This window comes from Leptonotus elevatus, chromosome 10, assembly GCF_054856555.1.
Source record: "Leptonotus elevatus isolate MCC_2025b chromosome 10, RoL_Lele_1.0, whole genome shotgun sequence".
In the NCBI taxonomy this organism is placed as follows: domain Eukaryota; kingdom Metazoa; phylum Chordata; class Actinopteri; order Syngnathiformes; family Syngnathidae; genus Leptonotus; species Leptonotus elevatus.
This window is the reverse complement of record NC_141248.1, coordinates 12,472,251-12,495,070: the sequence shown is the minus strand read 5'-3', so window position 1 is coordinate 12,495,070 and position 22,820 is coordinate 12,472,251. Positions and strand designations below refer to the sequence as shown.

General features: G+C 37.9%; 2 protein-coding genes across 5 annotated transcripts; both read left to right on the top strand.

Annotated features, from left to right (window-relative positions):
* Window positions 1-1,343: 1,343 nt before the first annotated feature.
* Window positions 1,344-8,184, top strand: LOC147167112 (E3 ubiquitin-protein ligase MARCHF9-like). 4 transcript variants are annotated; one of them, XM_086087236.1, is made up of 5 exons: window positions 1,344-1,539; window positions 3,053-3,274; window positions 4,817-4,972; window positions 6,688-6,868; window positions 7,215-8,184. In XM_086087236.1, the coding sequence occupies exons 2-5, from the start codon at window positions 3,083-3,085 to the stop codon at window positions 7,511-7,513; spliced, it is 828 nt and encodes a 275-aa protein (XP_085943362.1). In that variant the 5' UTR covers window positions 1,344-1,539; window positions 3,053-3,082; the 3' UTR covers window positions 7,514-8,184. The 4 variants fall into 4 exon arrangements, with proteins under 4 accessions (XP_085943362.1, XP_085943361.1, XP_085943360.1 ...); XM_086087235.1 differs by lacking the exon at window positions 1,344-1,539 and adding an exon at window positions 2,669-2,749; XM_086087234.1 differs by lacking the exon at window positions 1,344-1,539 and adding an exon at window positions 2,674-2,749 and having other exon boundaries at window positions 3,056-3,274.
* A 545-nt stretch (window positions 8,185-8,729) lies between these two features.
* mettl1 (methyltransferase 1, tRNA methylguanosine) lies at window positions 8,730-20,798 on the top strand. The gene is made up of 6 exons (XM_086088108.1): window positions 8,730-8,941; window positions 9,107-9,234; window positions 9,312-9,496; window positions 13,797-13,910; window positions 19,207-19,308; window positions 20,441-20,798. The coding sequence occupies exons 1-6, from the start codon at window positions 8,844-8,846 to the stop codon at window positions 20,579-20,581; spliced, it is 768 nt and encodes a 255-aa protein (XP_085944234.1). The 5' UTR covers window positions 8,730-8,843; the 3' UTR covers window positions 20,582-20,798.
* Window positions 20,799-22,820: the final 2,022 nt, after the last annotated feature.

Sequence of the window (22,820 nt, the reverse complement as noted above, 5' to 3'; positions counted from 1 at the left end):
CTGAATTTCAAAAGCAAAATATAATATATAAAATATAATATATAATTTAAGTGATAATATTAGAGAAAATGTATTTTGTTTTCACCTTTGTGAATTAAAATAATACATGAGCTTTCAAAGTTAATTTTAGATGTACTTATGTTGGTATTGCTGTATGTCCACATGAAAGAAAAAAGTCAAACAGTCGTTTGAGAATTGTAGTTTACTTGATTACACAATTCTTAATTTTTTTTGTCTTGCACTTTACAAACACAACAAATAATAACTGGAAAAAAACTGAAATGAAACTTGAAAAAAAAAAAAAAATGAATAAAAACTATAAAGAACCTGCTCCAGAAAAAAGAATTAAAAAAGCAATGGTCAAAATGAAATAAAAACTAACTATGATAAACAATCCCAATCTATTATAACCCTGGTATAGATTAAGTACTTATTAACATAGTATAGCCCATTGAGTACTTACATGTTAACTAGTGCAGAATGTTGACTTATCTTACAGTTTTATACCCTGGCCCTTACTCTGGGGTTTTAAATGAATTGTCTGAATTTGTTGCTGATTGGGTGACCCAGGCAGATAATATATACATTTTTATAATTGATGCTTTAGGTATCATGCAGCTAAAACATGAAGCGACCCACAATAATTGACCCTGAGAGTCTTAGATCCCCTTTATCTTGAAAATATTGTAGTTTAACAACTTAATGATCACATCCTGTGGGCTGATCACTTTACTGGGCTCCCACCCACTAAAGTGGTTCGTGATAGTGGCACTAATTGACATCATGTGAGGTGGCAGAAGCTGTTTGACACTTCACAGAGAATAAATCATGATTTTTGATGGTACGCATAACACAGTAACTGCCAATTGGCCAGGACGGGACAGACAATTCTTTCTAATAGGGCTAGTACACCGCTTTGCATTGTGGGTATGGGTAGACATGTCTTGCGAGAACATAAGCAAAGGCTTGCTTGTAAAGGCTGTGTGGCCAGTCAAAAATGGTTAAAATGTAAAAAAAAAACTGGCGGCATTTTACAAAGGAAAAGCTAGACTGTGAAGCCAGAGACCGGTTCCCAAAAACACAACAGCACGCACGGACTTACATATAAATGGATTGTCAATACTGCTTGTCAGTAGCACATTAACTGACAATCCATTCATGTGTAAATCAGTCATAAATCCGTGCGTGCTGTCGCGTCGCGTGACGTCATACAGCCGACAAACCCAGCCTTGTGAATTTGGACACAGGCTCAGACAACAAAGAACCTGAACAGCCAAAACTAAACAAAAACCCAACCACACAGAACCAAAACATGACAACACCAGGCCAATAAAAAAAAATTCCACATCCTTTTTAAAACAATTTTGCAGGTTTTAGTTTTTTCTTTGTAAGAGAAAGTTGCTACCTTCCCCTCAAGGCAAGATTGTTGTCACATATCAGGCAAAGTCTGTACTTGCCAAAAATTCCTACATCTGCTTTAATGTTGCTGTACAGTAGGCCTCTTTGCAGCCTCCTTGGCCAGTGTTTTGTCTTGATCAGGTAAGGAAGAATGTCCAATTCTGGGTACCGGTATATTTCCTGTTTTGCTATATTTTTCTTACACTGTGGACCAAAGGCGTTTTCTATTACACCCCCCCCCCCCCCCCCCCCCGGCACACCTGCCAATTTGGTGACAGGAAGTAGACTAGACTTTAGACTATAGTTAAACCAGGTCTATGTTGTGGCGCAGGTGGTGTAAAAAAAATACTGCAATTTATGCTAATTTAGGGTGGATGCAATCTGATTTCATTCATCAACATGACATCAGAGCACATCAACAAACTTACCCTTTTTTTTCCACTCAAGGCCTTAAAACGAAAGTCAAAAAAATAATAATTATGTTCTATGCGCCCCCACTAGTCTAGACATTGTATTGCGATTCATCTTGAATTTGTAAAATATAAATAAAGCAGCTAAATCCACCCGTTTTTATCCATCTCAGGGGGCGACCTTTTTACCAAATGCTGTCGACTGAAAATGACATCACAGTTGCGCAGGACACAGGAAATAACCATTCATGGCTCAGCTTCAGAAAACACATTTTAGGATATCTGGTTCACATTGATAAGGAGATCTGGTTTTGAATTTTTTGGAATGTCTTTGGAGTTTGCATGCTCTTCCCATGCTCACATGGGTTTTTAAACAGGAACTTTGGGTTTTCACCATACATTCCAAAAACATGCATAGATTGCCCATAGGTGTGAATGTGAACGCGAGCATGTTTGTGGGGTTAAGGTTTGTGCCCAGTGGGGCTCTATAAGCAGCACTGAATTGTCCTAAAATATTTCACAGTTTTTAAATTAAATTGTTCACACAACGTTGCAATTTGAAAGCATTATTATTTTCTTTATATCACCAATAAAACAAATTACATTTTAACAGCTTGTCTGCAGTCGTTTTTACATCCAGTGCACATCACCCTATTTATACTGTAAACAAAAACATCACACCACATGTTGGAAGCAAACAAAAACATTGAAAGATGACGTATACCTTGTGTCTCCTTGCATATCCAAATAGTTGCGATTGTTGTTCATTACGTCATTTATGTCATTACGCCAATTACGTCACCGTGATAAAACACGATGAACACACACGCCATCGTTGTCACTATTTCAAAAATGCCACGCCGGACAGAAGCAGGCGATTAAAAGTGGATCAAGTTTTGACTACAGTTTTGTGTAGTGGAAACGGGACGATCTCAACAAGAGTATGTAAAAATGGCTAATAATTATGCTCATACTCTGACGAAGAGGAGGCAGTACAGTGTTGGATAGATAAATGCGCGACAGAACATTTCCCACCAAAATCCAAGCTAAATTGTAGATTCGGTTAAAAACAAACAAACAAACAACATATTTTTGAAAGCGATGCTCCCCTGCTGGCTGCTCGACGTTGCACTTAGCTGCTCGCTGACCTGCCAGCTGACGTCAAGGCCGAGCTCATACTCATAGAAGCGTGTCGGCAAGAGAATGACAGGTGACTAATAACAGTCATTGTGCTCCGAATCAAGCAGGAGCTGAGGCCCGACACCGGCTCCAGCATGACGGGGGTCATCGGAGGCGGTTCTTGGCCGTCGCTCACCCGCTTCCGTCCGGAGGACGACAAGGAGGAGGGTGATGACCAGGAGCCAGGTGATAAAGCTCTGCAGGAGGACGCTGTATCCTTCCACAGTATTGCAGAAAGTGGAATGCGCACCCCGCAGTGCCGGATCTGCTTCCAGGGCCCAGACAAGGTACGCTTCAATGTGTTCTTTTTGAGGACTTGTAGGGAGGACTTGTTGGAGACTACAGTACTGTAGGCTATTCTCTCTCTCTCTCTCTCGCTCTCTCTCTCTCTCTCTCTCTCTCTCTCTCTCTCTCTCTCTCTCTCTCTCTCTCTCTCTCTCTCTCTCTCTCTCTCTCTCTCTCTCTCTCTCTCTCTCTCTCTCTCTCTCTCTCTCTCTCTCTCTCTATATATATATACACCTGCGGTGTCTATAGTGACAGAACAATTACGCGCTCTTCCACTAGATGGCAGAAAGGTACAATAAATCTGTACGCGTACCCACCTGTTGCCAGATCATGGCTTCCTGGGGTCCGTTTCACAAAGCAGGTTTAGTGAAAACTCTGTCAACCTTGAAAACTCTGTTAACCTTGAAATGCGGGAAACTGAGTTTTTCGTTTCACTCAACTCAAACTAAAAAGTCATAAAGAGAGGTAATTTAAGCTCTCGTTCAGTTACCATAGTAACAGACTCTATGAATCTAACCTGGTCTGTACCACCACAATGAACCCTCCTCCTCCTTTCAGCCACACACAAAATTTGATTTCCATATTCATCAGTCAGTTGGCGAGTTTTGGCGTTACATAGTTCGGTCGCCTGTTATTTAAAAAAAGAAAAGAAAAAAGTCAATAGGCTAGACTGTATTAAAAGTCCGCTTTTTTTCTACGAACATGGCATGTCCTTTTGACAATGATCCTATTGATGAGGATGCATTCTTTAAAAAGATAATTATTGAACCAATTTAAGATTACAAATTGAATTGTTGACCAATTTAATGAAATTGCTTCAATTTGTAATCTGTTAATTAAATTAATAAAAAATTAATCCAAAGTGAATATATTAAGTTTAATGAACTCATAATTAATTAAACTTAATATATTCACATTGGATTCATTTAATGCAAGTGAATATATTAACCCTAACTAACCCTAACCATTTACCCTAACCCTTAATACAAATATAAATAATTAAATATCAATCAGAACATAGAAATGCTCTGCTCCTATTTATTTCAGGCTGCAGACGCTATCAGCATGAAATGCATCATGAAATGTTATCAAATGAGGGGCCGTCCTCAGTGTTCTTTTTTTAATTTAAATTTTGGATTATATTAAATTTTTTATTTTGACATTTTTGGCCCTCCTTATAGGTAATATCTACCTAAATATAAATAAATAGGCATCCATAGACATTCATCCATCCATCACCATTCACTCTTCTCAAACTCAATTGGGCAGTGGGTGTGCACAGTATAGGCAAGAAGTCCAAATCCGGTCCCCGGGGGCCACTAACCTAGATGTTTTAGAAGTTTTCCTCCAACACACCTGATTCAAATAATTGTCAGGCTTCACAATGTCATATTTGAATGTCATTATTTTGCATAGCCAATGAATGGAGGTCAGTATTCAAGTGTGCACATTATTGCTATCTATTTTAACACCCTATTCACTTCCTCCAAGACTGACGCAAAAATCATCTCCGACTTCATGTAGGTGCTCTTTGTATTCTGCAGGGTGAGCTGTTGAGCCCCTGCCGCTGTGATGGGAGCGTCCGCTACTCTCACCAGTCTTGCCTTGTCCGCTGGATTGGGGAAACAGGCTCCTTGAGCTGCGAGCTCTGCCGCTGCATGTACCAAGCCTTTTCCATTGGCACCAAGAACCCACTGCAGGTACCATAATGTCTCCAATTTTTTAGGTCAGCAACCTCCCCCTAAAAAAAGTAGTCACTAAGTGGACATGTGAAAAAACAAAAATTTATCTCCGAATTAGCCGCCCACTAACACCCAGTTATCGGTCTACTTTTGAAAATGAGTCATTGGGCAGCTACAATGACCAAAATTCCAAAGCATAAGAACACCTTTATGAGGGTGTGCACACTTGTGCAACCAAGACAGGGTCTCCACGGGAAGGTAATCAAATAGATCTTGAGAATCACTGACATCACCAATGTGATATACAGTACAGTGACCCTTATACAAAGGTGATCTTGAGAGTTTTAATAAATATACTCAGCTCTTCAAAAGTTGTGAAAAGTACCAAAATAGCTGGTCCATACCAGAGTATTTTTTTTACATTTGTTTTCTACATCATTTATACAGATCCTGAAGGGTGAATTAGTCTTTTGATGGGTCGACAGTATTGCTACATGAATGAACATGAAATGTTGACCGTCCTCCACTGTTTGCTGTCTTGTGTCAACATTATTTACATAACTGATCGCTATCACCGCCTGGTCAACACTGCAAAACGAAATGTGTCAGATTTAGGTTTTTGTATTTACTGGTCACATACAAACATACTGGCGATTGATATTCAGTCTTTCAGATAATTTGAACACCAATGGCCAAGCAATACATGAAGACAATACACACAGGCATGTATGTTATTCTTTACAAAAAATGACTAATATTACAGTGGATATTGTTGATTAACGTAATTGAGCACATGCTGGGCCTTCACCTAGCAGCATGATTTAGTTAGCAAGATGACTACTATTTAAAAAAATATATTTGAAATTTAAAAAAGGCTTTTATAGCAATATTCACTATGATAGAGTGAACGTTAAACTTGACATTCATGAAAATTGTGTACTAAGAATACTTTCTAACTAGCCACTGTTTAAGCCTCCATTGAAGAAACAAAATGCTGATCATAAATATCACTGAAAACATCAAACTTTATCAAACATTTTTTATGAACAATTAACTCATTCACTGCCATTGACGGCTATAGACGTCAAAAAAACATTTGGACTATTTCTATTAGTTTACATTTTTTTCCACTTTTGTTAACAAGAGTATGGAAACCTAGATTACTTTTTTTGAAATACAGATATAAAATGTGTGATTAATTTTAATCGCCTGACATGACTTAAAGATTATAAAAAATTCGGGGCGTCAGGCGATTACATTTTTTAATCGTAATTAATCACATGACTTCACTGGTTAACTCACAATAAATCACAAATTTGATATCTGTTCTAAATGTACAATAAAAAATATATAGGTTTTCATACTCTTGCTAACAAAAGTAGAAAAAATGTTAAACTAATAGAAATTGTTCAAATGAATTTTTGACGTCTGTAGACGTCAATAGCAGTGAATGAGTTCAAGATTGTAAAAATGTTTTGATTTAGTATCATTTACTCACCTAACATAGCAAACAGGGCAGTTTGGGGGACATAGCAATATCACGTACACCCAATCAAAAGAACTAAGGAAACACATGTTGAGAAACTTGTCATTGTACTAGTGGTATGTGTTCAACTATTTGGCCATTTGTATAAAAACCTCAGTTTTGGTATTCTGCATTATCATGTTCACAGTGACACCCAAATTTAAAGTGATATTGACCTCATCTGTGTGTGTCTTGTCTGTTTCTGCAGTGGCAATCCATTTCCCTGAACTTGACTGAAAAGGGACAGATTTCAGCCATCATCCTGGGCTCTGTCTTTTTGGGTTGCGCTACGTGGTCCATTGCCACCCTCTTTGCCGAATTCCCGCGTCAGGATTATATCGGTCAGATATTATACGGTTTATGCGTCTTCATGGACGTCCTTTGTACAGGTACGACAACAGATACAATTGGGTAAAGTATGACTTTATGAAAAGGTTGTGCTTTGATAGTACTCTATATGATGGACCGTGTTTTGTCCATCAGACAGCTGTTGGCATCAGATTTGTTGCGCTCAGTTTTAGCCATTCAGCAAATCAGCATTCATTCAGTTTCATGGTAAATCTTTGTGAATTCTTTACTTTCTTTTGATTATTTAACAATTCGAGCACCACATTTTCTGCACCTAACTCTCCTTAACAGTTCCTTTTGACTACTTTAAGTAGTTCCTGATTCCCATTGAATAAATAGTATTTAACCCTCTTTTCTGCACCCCTACCCTTTGTTCTTTATGCACAGGACTCATAATCCTACAAGGTCCGTCTGTTTACCGGATTATAAAGCGCTGGCATATAATGAACCAGAAGTGGAAAGTGTTGAATTATGAGAAACCGAAAGACTTGACTAGTTCCGACAGCAAAGGTGGTGAGGAAAGCAACACCGTCGAAGTCCCAGACATTGGGCAGGAGCCGAGGCGACGGTCAAGGTCTTGCATTACTCTCTATGTTAGCAATACTATTCTGAGCATCCTGAACAGATTAAGGCCCAACAACTTTACGGTCAACCATGAGGTCGTCATGAGGATGACCACTGTATGACAGGATTAGAAGCAAACAAAAAAACACAAGCACATCTTTTGTGAATGTGGTGCATGGATTGGTTATATCGGAACAGGAAAAAAAATTATTGAAAAAAAGAACATAATTTTGAAGGCAATTGTTGGAGTATATTTTTAAGGTTGTACTGAATGTTACTTTTTTTTTTTTTTTTTTTAACTGTCAAGGCCAATACAAGATTGTACTGTTATTTATTTATTTATTTTACTGTCAGGACCAATCGTTGTCCAGCTGTTCTCTGAAGGATTGACAGATGCCTTTTGTAGAAATACTGTCATGCGTATTTGTACTGCAATTGCATCTATTGAGACATTTGAATTTATAGGGCCAAAGTATCAGGGTTTAAAAATCCTAATAAAATTATGCCTTGAAACATTACCTCACCTTTCCTTAAATTGTAATGTTTTTGAATCCAAGTGAAGGTAAACAAAATGTGTACATACTGTATATGAAATACTGTTGTGTTGATGCCTTTTATTAACTTGTGGCTTGACAAAGATCAGTTAAGCACTGGGAATTGACAACCAGGCACGTTACATGCACTATGTACTGTATGCAGTGTATTACTCACTTGAAAAGTGGGTGGCTTCAAACAAAAGTTGCTCTGTCCGGAGTTTAACACATCTAAATGAAATAAAAGCTAGAATTCTCAACTTTTGTCTCATCTTTTGATTTGAACCCCAGATGTCTTCACTCAGTATACAACAAAACATTACCTTTTGTATATTAAAAGTAGGCTTACAGTCATATTCCAAGTATCTCTCTCTCTCTCTCTCTCTCTCTCTCTCTCTCTCTCTCTCTCACTCTCTCTCACTCTCTCCCTCCCTCCCTCTCTCTCTCTCTCTCTCTCTCTCTCTCTCTCTCTCTCTCTCTCTCTCTCTCATTTTATTTATTTTTCCCGGTTTGACCGGGATTTTATCAACTCCAATCCCAAAGTGAATGTTTATTACCGCTTTCTGATTAATTGTTTAGGTAGTTAAAAATTAAGTAAAAAATAAAATCAAAATTTGTTTCAATGGGCTTCAATTACACGCAGGTCCGTACTTTATTCTTAAAATAATCCACTGTTGATTTTTAGTTTGCATACCGTAACTACATTTGTTAATATCATCCTCTTTATGTGTTTAGTTTTTTAAAAAGAAGGGAAAAAAGACTAGTCGCTTAACGATGACGTCGAAATTCCGCGACGTGTGTTTGGGGAAAGTATGCACTAGATGCAAACGTGACACGAGAGCTTGTTTTTTCAGGGGGTACTCGTTTCACAAGAAGCGAATAAAAGACGAAATTGTGTGTTATCGGGAGGAAAGAACACATGTTGGAAGCCAAGATGAGTTCGTCGTCAATGCCGCAGAAGCGTTACTACAGACAGCGAGCACATTCAAACCCGATGGCACATCATTCGTTTGATTAGTGAGTGACGTTCATGTGTACATTACTTACTTTCTTCAACAATTCAATTACAGCACACCTTTGTGTCTTTCACGAAGCAATATTGTTGTTTATCATCCTCATCTTATTTGAACTATTTCCATACGTGTTCATAGAGACTCACTACTTTCATTTTTGTCTCGTCAGTCCTGTGTGTTCAGAGGAGATGGACTGGCACTCGCTTTATCCACAATTATTTAATGGGGAGCAGTCTCAAGAAGGAACTCCACAAGTTGAGTTTGCAGATATTGGGTGTGGATATGGGGGACTTTTAGGTAATTACGTCTTACCCATTTAGGCTTGTAGTGTCTGTCGACTTTTTGGTATTTGTAACTCATGCATCTTCTCTCAGTGGAGTTATCTCCACTCTTCCCTGACAAACTCATGCTGGGCCTGGAGATCCGGGTGAAGGTGTCCGATTATGTCCAGGATCGTATCAAATCATTGCGTGAGGCCAATCCAGGAAGCTACCAAAACATTTCCTGTCTTCGCAGCAATGCTATGAAGTATCTTCCCAACTTCTTCAAGAAGGGACAGGTATGATTTACATGCGTTTCCCATTGTTACATTTGTACTTTCAAATGTTACACTATTAGCAGTCTCATGCTTATTGGATCAGCTCATCAAGCAAGCACTTGCAGAAACCTGACAACGATCCTGAACATTTAATTCAGGTGTGTTAGAGGAGGGAAAATCTCTCAAATAAGCAGGACCCTCGAGGACCTGAGTTTGCGACTTATGTACTAACCTCAGTTTTGTTTCTTATCATTTTAATATATTAAAATAAAGAATTCATTTGTGTGGTTAGTCGTTAGAAAAGTCACAGATTTTCAGACAAAGTTGCTGAGTTTGCAACACTGAAGACAAAAGTTGTTGCTTATTTTGCTTCCTGTACTGATGCATACACATCAAAATTAAAGCACCACTTTCAAAATAAAAGCACCACACAGTGTTTCCAACACCATGTTAATACTTGGGCGGGCCACTCAAGTAAACTGGCTACACCCAAGTAGATTTCAAGAAAATTTAATACAATTTTTTTTTATATTATATATATATATATATATATTATATTATATATATACATATATATATAGGGGTAGATTTCAATTCTGTGGGAAACACTGAACAGGACTGAGACCCACCTCCTGTCAAACCCGCCTCCTATCCCCACCACCGGAGTCTACCCACCCAAGTAGTTTTTAAATCTGCCGGAAACACTGCCCCATCTTATTTTGGCTTCAAATCGACTGCAAGGCCCAGTTAGAAACTACTTTGTTACTATTATGTTGTAATGTAATAATGTTGAAAAAAATTTGTTCACTTGAAGACTTATGACACCTCGTGGATGTCTTGATACTTGGCCAATCGTTTTTGGGGGCCAAATGTGGCTTGTTCCCCATATTATTTAATGACAAGCTGGCTTGCTGAAAGGTTTGAGTTTTTTTTAGGTTTGAGTTGTTGTTTTTTGGGCTTGGCAACAGTTCAGGGGAACTCTAAACAAGGCAATGATAAAACAAGCATAATCACCAGCACATTAATTAAAACACAGCGAGAGTATATGATTAAATGAGATTTCAGAAAGTAAAATATAATCTACTTTCAGTGTAGTTTAGGTTGATTAAAAAAAAAAAAATTTGAGCTTGCCCAAATTTTAGTTATATACTTAAAATATATATTAGACTATATTAGGAGTATTCTACATCCCCTTTTGATTGGTCCATAGAAGGAGACTCATTTGTTTTGTTTTGTAAATCTGGATGAATTCACAATTTCACTTACGTTTCCACAACTCTGCATATTTCCAAAACTCCCTGTTCTCAATGGAAGATTATGAAAAAAAAAGTTTTCCCATTTGCACTAATATTCTCAATAAAGAGGCGGTAGAATTTCCTGAATGATCATGTCAGTCGGCACAAAGTGGGGCCATGAAGTTTTCATTGAAAATATTAACAATGATCATTGATTTAATTATGTCGCTGGTTTCTTCACTTTTCTGCCCAAAAATTTATTGTACTGCTAATGTGATTTGTCGTACCTACCAAAAGTGATTACTTCTTTCTGTATCCACTGTGGTGGCTGAAGGTGCCAAACATTTGTGAAAGTACCAGTACATTACTTATGCAACATGTTTTATTTATATATATATATATATATATATATATATATATATACTCCCTCCTACTGAGACTTTCTATACAAAAGCCTGCAGTTACATTAATAAGTGTAAATGAATGCTGATGTTCAGTCCTGGCATTGCCAAGGTAACGAGTACTTTTTTTTTTTTTTACAAAAAATAATTACGTTCCTCAAGTTTAACATATGGAGTGAATTGCTTTAGGGATTGCGGAACAAAAAAAAAAATCCAGGATTTCAAAACAAAGGAGTGATTGATGTAGCATTGCATCAGCTGAGTTTAGAGTACATTAGTGCACAACACTTTTTATCCGTTCCATTTAGCTACATTAATCTATGACTTTTTAAAACGCCTATTCGATTACACAGTGATTGTATTGTACCACGCTCATATTAGTTACTTTGGATAAAGTGTTCACCTTAAATGGCCTGAGCCAGTACAGTAAAATTAAGCATACGATCGACAATACCATTATGTACAGTTTGGCAATTTTTGCACCACTTCAAAATATCATGGAAATAATAAACAGTGTGTTAATAGCTCTCTTGCAAGGTCAAAAGTCAACATCTTTCATTGTCGTCATTTATGATACAGTGAATGAGCTAATTCATATTCCACAAACACAAAATTATTGATAAGAGGCAATACAAATGTTGACAGGTGTGTTCTGACTCCCATTTAACATGTGTTTGAATGTGATTATTTCCTTCTGAACGCAGCCACACCCCTAGATATATCTGTGTAGATTCTCAGTCATCCATGTCTTGGTAATCAACAATATGGGTGGGAATCTTTGACTGTCTCACAATTCGATTCGATTCAATTCCGATTTTTGGGCCTGCGATTCGATTCAGAATCGATTTTCAATTCAAAATGATTTGATTTTCAATGACTTCTGCTTCAATTTATAGATGAGCAAAGAATTGTCATGATCCACTGCAGTCCGACTTGTTAATGCTAATTAGCGCGCTACTCACGGCACTTTTATCACTCAAAAGAACGGCTATTCATACAAAATGCTTTAGGAATGTATACAAAGATTCATCTTAACATTACTCACCGGTATATGCTCTTCCTAATCTGCAAAAAACAACTTTTATTGGCTAACTTGATTGTGACTTTTTCCTTCTACTCTCTAATGTGGCTACAACTTAACAGTGTATCAGAACGTGCAGAACCACACTGCCCCTAAGTGGCCAAATTGGGTACAACATGAACAGTGTTCCCAGTAAAGGCACACACAAACAAAGGCAAGACAGTATGAAATAATTTAAATAAAATCGATTTTGGGACATTTAAAATCAATTCTGAATTGTACTAAATGAGAATTGTGATTCTTATCAGAATCGATTTTTTTGGGCACACTCCTAATCAAAAAAGTGTTTTTAACTGAATACAGCCAAGTGGATTAAAATGGAAACTTCTTCAGTTCTGGACTGGAGAAGCCTTTTGTTGTACTGTACACTGGAACTTGGAGTTCAACTCTAAACAGTACATGCTTGAGTTGAAAAAATAGTGTACATTAGCCGACTAGTTTCCATCTGTCCCATTCTTGTTTCAGTATGTATGGAATTCTTAGCTAGTTGAAGCATTTGATGGTCTAGTGCCAAGGTTACTATGATGTCATAAATGCTATGTTTATATAACAAGCCACATTATTCAACCCCAGCAAAGCACATTTGAATGTGGTGACAGTTCACCGTAACTAGGAGTGACTCTTAAGCTTTAAACGGTAAAATGTATTTTAACCGTAGCGTGATCAATTACCGGTATGTTTGTTTGCCCCGCTGGTCCATGACTGGAGCACAACTCTCAAAGGCGTGTCTACAGGTTGATCGTTTCCATTTGTGTCACAACGCATGTGTTTGATATGTTGGAGTATAAAGGCTTCCACATACGATGGAACCTCTAAAGTCGAACACAATCCATTTTAGGGCACCTCAGTCGAAAGTAGGCAATAGATGACTTTGTGGTCTTTATTCGTGGTCTTGAATCTGATTAAATATCTCTGGAGATATCTAAAATGGCTGTACTCATTGTTGACCTATGACTGCTTTAGCCATATTGTACTGGGCGGCCTGGAGAGAGATCTAGGGAGAGATGTTTGATTATTTTGGAAATGTATTATTTAAGTAAACAAGCTAATCTTCTTCTTCTTCTCTCTCTTAAAAAAAAAAAACAGCACTTAATGCTTATGTTTTTTGTTGTTTGTAGAAGACAATAAAGTGTCCAAAGTTATTTTTTAACATGCATTTCTGAAGACCTAAAACCACTTTTGTGTCCTTTTGGTTTGTTTTATAACTCTTCCATCATCACCGAGTCCCCTGAGGCTGCTGCAGTCCCCACTGATTACCTTCACATCTTTCTGTCCATACCTGACATTAATCATTTTTCCTTGTATAAAAATAAGTGGTTATGTTATTTAAAGGATCTGGCAGACTAATATCAACAGTCTGTACATTTGACGCGATAAACTATAGGGAACTATAAAGGGAAATTCCAGCTTGCAAACAGCCGTGTTTAACAACCCACCCGCAAAATCTTTTGGTTGCCATTTTTAAAAGGTCACATTGTACTTTACAGTATAATAGTGTCAAAGTAGTTGTCTTAAAATACAATTGTGTATGAGTCGGAGTGATTCAAAGTTGTTAAATCTCAGACTTCATTTAAGAGTTTGTAACCATTTTCCTTTCTTTTCAGCTGAGCAAAATGTTCTTCCTTTTCCCGGACCCTCATTTTAAGAAGACCAAACACAAATGGAGGATCATCAGTCCCACGCTGTTGGCAGAATATGCCTACACACTGAGAATTGGGGTATGTACAACACAAAGCATGGTTGTTGCGACTGTACCATGTATTGTTTATATGCGTGTCAAATTTTTCTTATAGGAAATTAATGGAAACAGAAATGACCCATTCAAAGTCAAACTGCCCCCATTATAAAGCCTTTTTTTTTTTTTTACTTTTCTAATGGCCATACAAATGTGAAAATAGGATATCTTATACAGACTGTAAAACTGAATTCAGAGACGCATTTCTAAATACATTAGACCAGCGGTCTCTTGCATGTTTTGACAAACTCCCCTCCCTTCATTGTATGCCTTTTTAGCTCGTGCAATGTTCTGAGCAAGTTGATGCGAGTGCTTCAAAAATTTGGGGAGCAACTGTGTCTATTTTTCTGCCTGACCTTCAAACCTTTCATAACCTGTGCATGCAAAGTTCAGTCCCCTTTGGAAATTCCTGCTTGATGTGTGAACTGAAGTGCTGCTGAAGATATAAAGACGTGAATGCGCTAATGATGTCTAACATAAAGGCAGAATGGCTTGCCATTGCATTAAAAAAAAAAAATGTTAAAATGTTCTATGTTCATCATCACAATTTCCCCCCTCCCATTTTGTGAGCAAATTTGGCAGCAACACTACTCAATAGGTTTTCTCTCCAAGTCATTTCCATCAAAGTGCATGTGCATGATATGCACGTTCTCTGTACCTTGATTGACAAACGTAATCAAATGTAACCTGTTCGAACGAACCCTCACACACATTTGCTCGCTAAGTGTAAAAGGTCTACGCAACAGCGTGCCTGTTCCGGGTCACTTCAAATCAGGGCACTTCCTGTTGAAATCGGGTCACTTCCTGTTGATTTTAGGCCACTCCCGGGTCACTTCCTGTTGAAATCAGGGCACTTACTGTCAAAATTGGGTCATTTCCTGTTGATTTTAGGCCACTCCTGGGTCACTTCCTATTGAAATCCAGGCACTTCCTGTTGAAATCGGGTCACTTCCTGTTGATTTTAGGCCACTCCGGGTCACTTCCTATTGAAATCCAGGCACTTCCTGTTGATTTTAGGCCACTTCTGTGTCACTTCTTGTTGATTTTAGGCCACTTCCGGGTCACTTTCTGTGTTGATGTAGAAGCCTTCCAGAATTTTTTATTTTTTTTAAAATAAGGCTTTTCACACTTGTTTAGACGAGAAGTGGACCTCACCTCGACAAAATGTATCATTGTTGCAAAATAAAGCCCTTTTTTTTTGTGGAGGAGATTGTTGCTAAATGAACTGTATATCAAGGGTTCCTCCATTGTACTCATGGCGTTACCTGTAAATAAGTCATAAGTCACTCATTTTTACAGTGTAGAAATCCCTGAGTTGCCTGTTGCGTACACCAAACCCTACAGCCGATATGCGTTCTCTCCAGTCACCAATTTATTACTTGTAACAAAGAAGGGCCTGATGCCGAATTAAACTTTATAGTTTTTCCTTTGGCGTGTATGTGCATGTCCATGTGTGCGTGCACAAAGTCTGCCATGGCCTTCCTTCTCTTTTGGCACCCAGCCATAACTATGCTGGTGGGTGGGACGGCCGTCATAGAAATCGACTTACATGACGCAGTCGTCCCCGCCAAAAACATGAATTAGAGTTTATGAGTGACACCATTTTTTGCATCTGAACACGAGTCACATTTAACTCTTTGACCGCCATAAACGTTATAAAACGTTTAGTAAAAACCTACGGAGGGGCACCGAGGACGTTAAAAGACATTCACTATGTTTTTTTTTTTTTTTTTTGGAAACGGATGGAGGAAAGCCTTGGGCAGCTGTGTTGAAAGTATCAAGCAGATCTAGTCAGTATAATGACTCGTTTTGGCCCCTAGATGACAGCGATGACTCTCTTTGCACAAGGTTGGGTAGGCCGCCCACCGTGGGCGTCAGTAGAAGACGTGAGGCGGAGTTAGAGTGTTAAGGAGACAATGGCTGATGATGCAACCGGTTGCAAGCAGCTCACGCTTGAGCATTTTTTTCAAAGACGGAAAGCATCGATCAATACTAAAAAGCGCATTGATGTCGACGATGATGATGACTCCGAGCTTGACGCCAAAGTTGGAAGCCTTGACGCGACCGTTATGATCACGTAGTAAGCCTCACCGGCTAGCGCTGCTAACGCCGGAAAACGCGCAGCACAACCGACCGGGTACTTCTACACAAGCGGAGATTCGATCGGGCGATGGAGAGTTGTCGAAAAGCATCAACCAATGCACATTGATGATGATGATGGTGAATCCCGAGGTTGACGCCACAGTTGGACGCCACAGTTGGACGCGGCCTTTATTCTCACGTCATAAAGCCTCACCGGCTAGCGCTGCTAACGCCGGAGCTGCACAAGCGGCGGACATTCGGTCGGACAATGAAGAGTACCCCGATTCCAATGCATATTCATCGGAGGAGCGGGTACAGTCTGATCACGGAGAAGACACTGGTTCTGGACTACGATGCCACCATGAATGGAGTGGATAAGATGGATCAGAACATCTCTTACCACCCGGTATAGCAACTGAAGGACATGAGGAAGCCAGACACGTAACACCACCGTAACGAAACCGTAACATGATCCTGATATTAGACTTTATGGCAACACACACTGCAGTATATACTTGCTATTCCCCGGAAAAAACGGCCTGCAAGAAAGTGTAGCTTCTGCACGCGAAGAGGCAATCGCAGTGAAACTAATCTGTTGTGCAAATCATGTTGCGTCTCCTTGCACGCAGGGGAGTGTTTCAAAAAAAGAAAAACTGTCGTTGAAACATCCACATAATTGTAAATAGCACCACAGTTGCACACATTTGTAAATAGTTTGCCAAATTGTTGTCAAATTGTTACACTGTTAAATGTAAATAAACGTATTTTGCTATCAAAAAACACTTTTTCATTCTTGGTGGTAGTGTTTTATAGAAGTAAAGCACTATTTAGGTGTTTGTGGCATCATTCATGGACAAAAAGAAGTGTAAAATTCACTAGAGTGCATGAAATAATATCGTTTCACTAAAAGCTTGATTTCTCCGTATTTTGGTCCAAAACAACCGCATTTGGGTCAAACTAACCATTTTCTATTGTTGATTACTAAAGAACGGAATAAGGTAGAAACAAACTTTTTTTTCTGATGAAAGATGAAAGTTCAATCTTCCATTTGGTAGTATGTGTGTTTCCATAGTCCAAACAGAACTTTTTCTGTGGACCTTGAAAGATCAGTCAAAATGCTTAAATCGGCTGGCACTGACGGCATCCCTTTTCTGAAAACGTCTGGCAGTCAAAGAGTTAAGACAGCTGATCAGATCAAATGTGTCCACTGTCCAGTCTGTCATATCTCAGCTTCCCTGGAAAAAAAAAATGAAAAAAAAGTGAGGTGGTAATGTGTGCCATGACTGCGTTTTCTAAGAAGTCCTTGTTCTAGTAAAGCTATCTGTGCAGCCTCCAATGCAAACTGCAGTGACACAGGGGATTAACCTCTGTGTTGTCTCTGGGTTATTTTTATCATCCTGCCAGGGATCATTGCGCTGCACATGTGATGAAACCTTCAGACGCAATTTACATCCTAACATCCTAATAAGTGGAATAGCTCTCGCCGGGCCACAGATCTCTGTAAAGCTTGCATAACCCTCATTTGTACCTACAGTGCCTTGAAAAAGTATCAACTCTCTTCTCAAAGTCATATTTTTTTGCAGTTTCCCCAATTTATTGTTTAAGATTGTCAACCATGTAAATATCGGACAAATTAAGATAACATAAAATGCAGTTTTTAAATGTTTTTTTTTTTATTAAGGAAAATAACCAAACAAGCGGCTGAAAATGATTGCTGGTTGATACACATTGCTCGGTGTATTCGCTGTGAATGTACCCGGATTAAGAAAGTGCTAACTCCTGTGAAGTAAAGTTGAAACGATTCGTCTGAACTGTTCTAAAATTTTATCATGAAGTCCATCCTGGGTTGAAGTTATTGCCACGTGTCTGTTTTTGCTCTGTTGCATGGCTATTAAAAAGCTCAGCTTACAAGGAGGTCTTGCAATTTCTTGACAGTTGGTATTTTTACGGCTTACATACGCGCACATTTCTGGTGAAAAGTCATCTGTAAGTCATTTATTTTAATGGCTAATATAAGATAAGATTGAAATGATATAGAAGTCTTTGGGGTTTGCGGTATATTTACCGTTTACTAGCAATTCTAAACATTTTGGTGGGGTATCAGTTACTTCTTTGGGGGGCTGGACTTGGTCATTATTTAGTGGACTTTAATTGTACATATTTTTTAGTAGGAATGAACAATTAATCAGCTTTATATCGCAATGTGGTACATTGAGGGGAAAATGTTTCGTTTCCGTTTGTCGTTAGGCTTTATTTTTTACACATAGAGTAGCAACTAATGAATGAACAAATGAGTCAATAAATATTTTTGGTAATCCATTAATTGTTTACAGACATTGTTAAATTTAAAATTGTCCACATCTTTTGTAAATAGCCTCAGATTTCTCCATGAAAGCAGACTGATTGTCTTTTTTCTTCTTCTCCAAATTAGACATTTGAAAGCATCTGCTTTTACTTTTGTAATAAATAATTGACATTTTTGCCATGTTAAGTAGCAAGCCAGGAACTGAATTATTATTGTTTATTCATTTTCTGCACTGTCCAGTTTTTGAATAAAGGGATAGAAATTAAAACATGTCTTTTTAATCCAATTCAATGATTAATTCATCAAAAAAAAAAACAATCATCAGAATAATTGATTATTAAAATCCTCATCAGTTGCAGCACAGTCCTGATTTTTTTATATAGTGTCTAGATGGTTTCAGTGCTGAAGAAGTGCAGTCCACATTTACATATCATCTTTTCATGGAACATGAAAAGATGAAGTGATTAGGCCACAGATTTGTTTTAATTATTGTAATCTGATTTATGTTTACTTCACACTTGTTTGGTATAATCCTGTGAAGTTGTGATAGTGAATGCTCAAAAGAATGCAATTTTCCACATTTGCCTTTATTTTAGCATAAGGTTAACCTACAGTATAAGAGCACAATATTTTTCCATAATACATCTGGTATTGTTTATTGTAATATAGATTAATTTATTGCTTGTTTGTTAAAAAAATATGTAGAAAGAGTAACTTGAAAACATAATTTCATATTAAATTGCAATACTGAGGGGGGAAAAAAAACAATTTATTTTTCAAAGTTGTTCAAAATTTCTAGAAGGAATTAAATGTTTGATAAATCGATCCAAATTCCCCACAAACTTATTACCTTGCCTTTTTATTTTATTGGGCGTCCTGTGTCTCTCTTCAGGGTTTGGTTTACACCATCACAGACGTGCAGGAGGTCCACCTTTGGATGGTGAAGCACTTCAGCGATCATCCATTATTTACACGGGTCCCAGATGAAGAGATGGTACCGTGGTGCTTTTTCCTCCACTCTGTTTGCTAAGGTCACACACAACTGTATTTGTTTTCTGTCTGCGCCACAGAGGTCACACTTTTTTTGTTGCAATGTTCCAGCTTTCTTTGAAGGGTTTAACTTTTCAAATGATTACTTTTGTTAAATATTTGAACTCTCAAATCTCTATTGTAGTGCAGCCTGTGAAAATGAGACATCCAGTTCAATGCATGTCGGCAGTTGAGAGGTTCAGGTCTCCCTCTTTTGACATCTTGGGTCAATGATATCAGGAGATGTTTTCCATCTCCCACTGTTCTTGACTGACTGATATATAAAGGCAACATTTGACTAAAATATTGCTATTGTCTGAGAGAAAAAAGTCACTTGAGAAATGGTGTGATTTTAAACAGTCATTACATAGTGAGCATAAAGATAAGATCTAGTGAGGATATTTTTAAATTGTAACACTCACAAACACTTTTTTATTTTTTTATACATAATATAGAACTCAAACTTACAGTAATCTCCATTAATAAAGTAATTAATATGGGTTAGGGATGATCCCTGCCATAAATAGCAAAATATAGCGTAAGCCATAAATAACTACAGCATAACACAAACTGTGAGAACAAAGCAATACCATGTAAAACCCAACTTACATGATCCTTAACAAGAAAAGGCTCAAAATGAATTAGTATGAAAAATATATGCATTGGAAGTGCACATGCAATGTGCACAAGCCATAACTTAAACTAACTTTAACGTAACAGTGTTTCCCACACCATGTTAATACTTGGGTGGGCCACCCAGGTAAACTGGCCACCACCCAAAAGGTTTTCAAGAAAAATTAATAAAAATATATAAAAAACAGATATACCGCATGTAACATTAGTTCGCTGTCACTCAATTGTGGATCATGAGGTTAGAGGAGATGCAAGTAACAGGACTGGGAACACCCCCGAGAGTCCACCCTTCCAAGTAGATTTCAAATCTGTGGGAAAAACTGCGTAAACTAAGCACTTCTGACTTTTTTTGTTTTCATTTGTTCAAACAAACGTGGGTGCATCGTGTTATCTAATTGTAAGGTTTGTTTACCATATGATGCACTAGTGTGTTTGTGTCTCATCCAAATCTTTTGTATTTGCAGGTTGATGATGTCATCATTTCGCGATTGGGTGTGTGCACAGAAGAGGGACAGAAAGTGCAACGAAACGGAGGGAAAAACTTTCCTGCTATTTTCCGGCGGATTGAAGATCCTAATTGGCCTAAAACTGCGCACAATGAATGAAACACAATAACAGACTTTTGCGTTCTTGGTCCATCATTGAGGATTAGACTAAATCTTTTTTTAATTTAATTTTTTTTAATGATTTCTTTTTCAGATTTTTCTTTGTAACTACTCTTTAATTCTGTAAAACTAATTCTGTGAATCATTGTAAGATGCTTGCCAAACAGTGGTAACAACTTAAAGCATATAAATGCAACATTTTATGTTCTTTACTGGATATCTTGTAAATATTGTCAAACATTTATTGGATATCTTCAGTGAGAAACATCAAGAAAGTGCAGTATTTGTCCACAGATGAGACTTTTTCCCTTTCAGCCTCAATTTTTACCAGCTGTTTCTTCATTGAACAAAGCTTACTTAAATCTCGGGCCGCGACAGGTTCGAGTTCACAAGCCAACTGTAAACGAGAATGTGAATGATCATAGCAACTATTTTCATGTTGCAGATCGAGCTTATCTGACAGTCGTTGGAGTGCCAAGAGGTGTATGTGACACGTTTTGTCAACTTTCTGAACTCAACAGTTAATTTTGGCACTTTGTCGAGAGTTTGTAAGTATTTCAGGCATGTGATTTTTCCGCTAATTCGCGGAATTCCGCTTTTTTTATCTCCCCCCCAAAAAAAAAATCCGATTTCGTCTCTCTACAGCATTCCGTTTTAGTGTTTCCGCAACTGAAATGAAACCGATCTTGCGATTGGCGGAAGTCTCCGTGTTGACCAATAAGAGCGCTTGTTATAAAGGCATAGGCGTATGCCATTGTTTGTTGACCAATAAACGCGCTTGTTATAAAGGCACAGGAGTATGCCATTGTTCATTTCTCAGACGTTTTTGCCGGGTGTTTAAAGAAATGTCCGTGATCGAACGCAAAGATGCTCCGCGAGTTAAGGAAATTGACAAGATCGTAAAAAACAAGTTTCGATGGGACTGGTTAGAGAAGGATATATCTACAAATGTTGGAAAGAAGACTGTGACGAATTTGTTCAGTGACTTTATTCGGAAGATCGATCGTGACTATGGTGGGAGAGGTTTCAAAGCTCTTGAAAGTCACGCAAAGAGCAAAAAACACGTGAAAGAACTCCAGTCAAGAACAACAAATTATTCCATCGCTGGAAGTTTCGGTGCCCGAACGAAAACTCCAAAACTTTACGGCCTCCAGACCTTATTGACATCACAATCGGAAGCGGTAATAGAGAGACGTGATCCACCCCAACAACCTGTACCAGTTGCTGACAGAGTCGTGAATTTTGAGGTCGGTGGTAAACGTTTCAAATTAATCGAAATCAAATTTTCGAAAATATTATAACGTAATAAAAATGGTCATAAATATTTAACATGGTTAATCATTGACACAAATTCAAATGAATGCTGCATGTTTGCACTTTTCAGGTTTCAATATGTTGACTATCTTGATGTATGCAGTTACAGAGATGATCTTAGTCAATCCGAATGCATGATTGTGTTTTTACCAGAGCTTGCTGCATGAGGTATTTTATGTTTTTGTTATGCATTATGTATTAAATTAAGAATGATTGATTAAATGATTTATTGCATGGTAAATATATATGATGATATTCTCAGTGATAGTTTTTAAAAGCAAAGGCAGTCCAATGTTTTTGAATGTGACTGATTTTGAGTTGACTAAAACTGCAATTTTATATGGGATAGTTCAATATACATTGAAAATTTATGCTGTTGTTTTGTCTATTTCTTTGTCATCTGAGTGCATTGAAAGTACTCAAAAACACGGAAAACCCATGAGCTCTGGACCTAGCTGAGTGCCCGCGGCCCCCAGACCCCCGGCTAAATTTTCAGATAATTTCACTTTGGTCAAATCACATGCCTGGTATTTGCATAAGGAACAGGACAGCACTCGCCTCAGTCAATTGAAGGTGAAGTTGGGGGATAGAAAAATGCACCTTGATGGTATCATCAGTTTTTTTTTTTTTTTTTTTTTTTTTTTTTGCTATGACACTGAATTATAAAAGCTTCATCCTTTGCTGTTATCAGAGCTTGGTTTTCTTCCAGTTCTCCAATCTGCTGAGTCGTGTTTAATGGTCCAGATGCTTGTTTATGGTGTTTTAAATTTATTAACCTGTGCCATGTGGACTAAAGCTGTTTAAAGCAGCCATAAATTATGGGTCATTAACTGAATTTAATCTCCATTTAACTGGCGACCAGTCCGGGGGTGTAACCCGCCGGCTCGCCAGACACCGATGAGAACAAGCGCTTAAGAAAATGCAT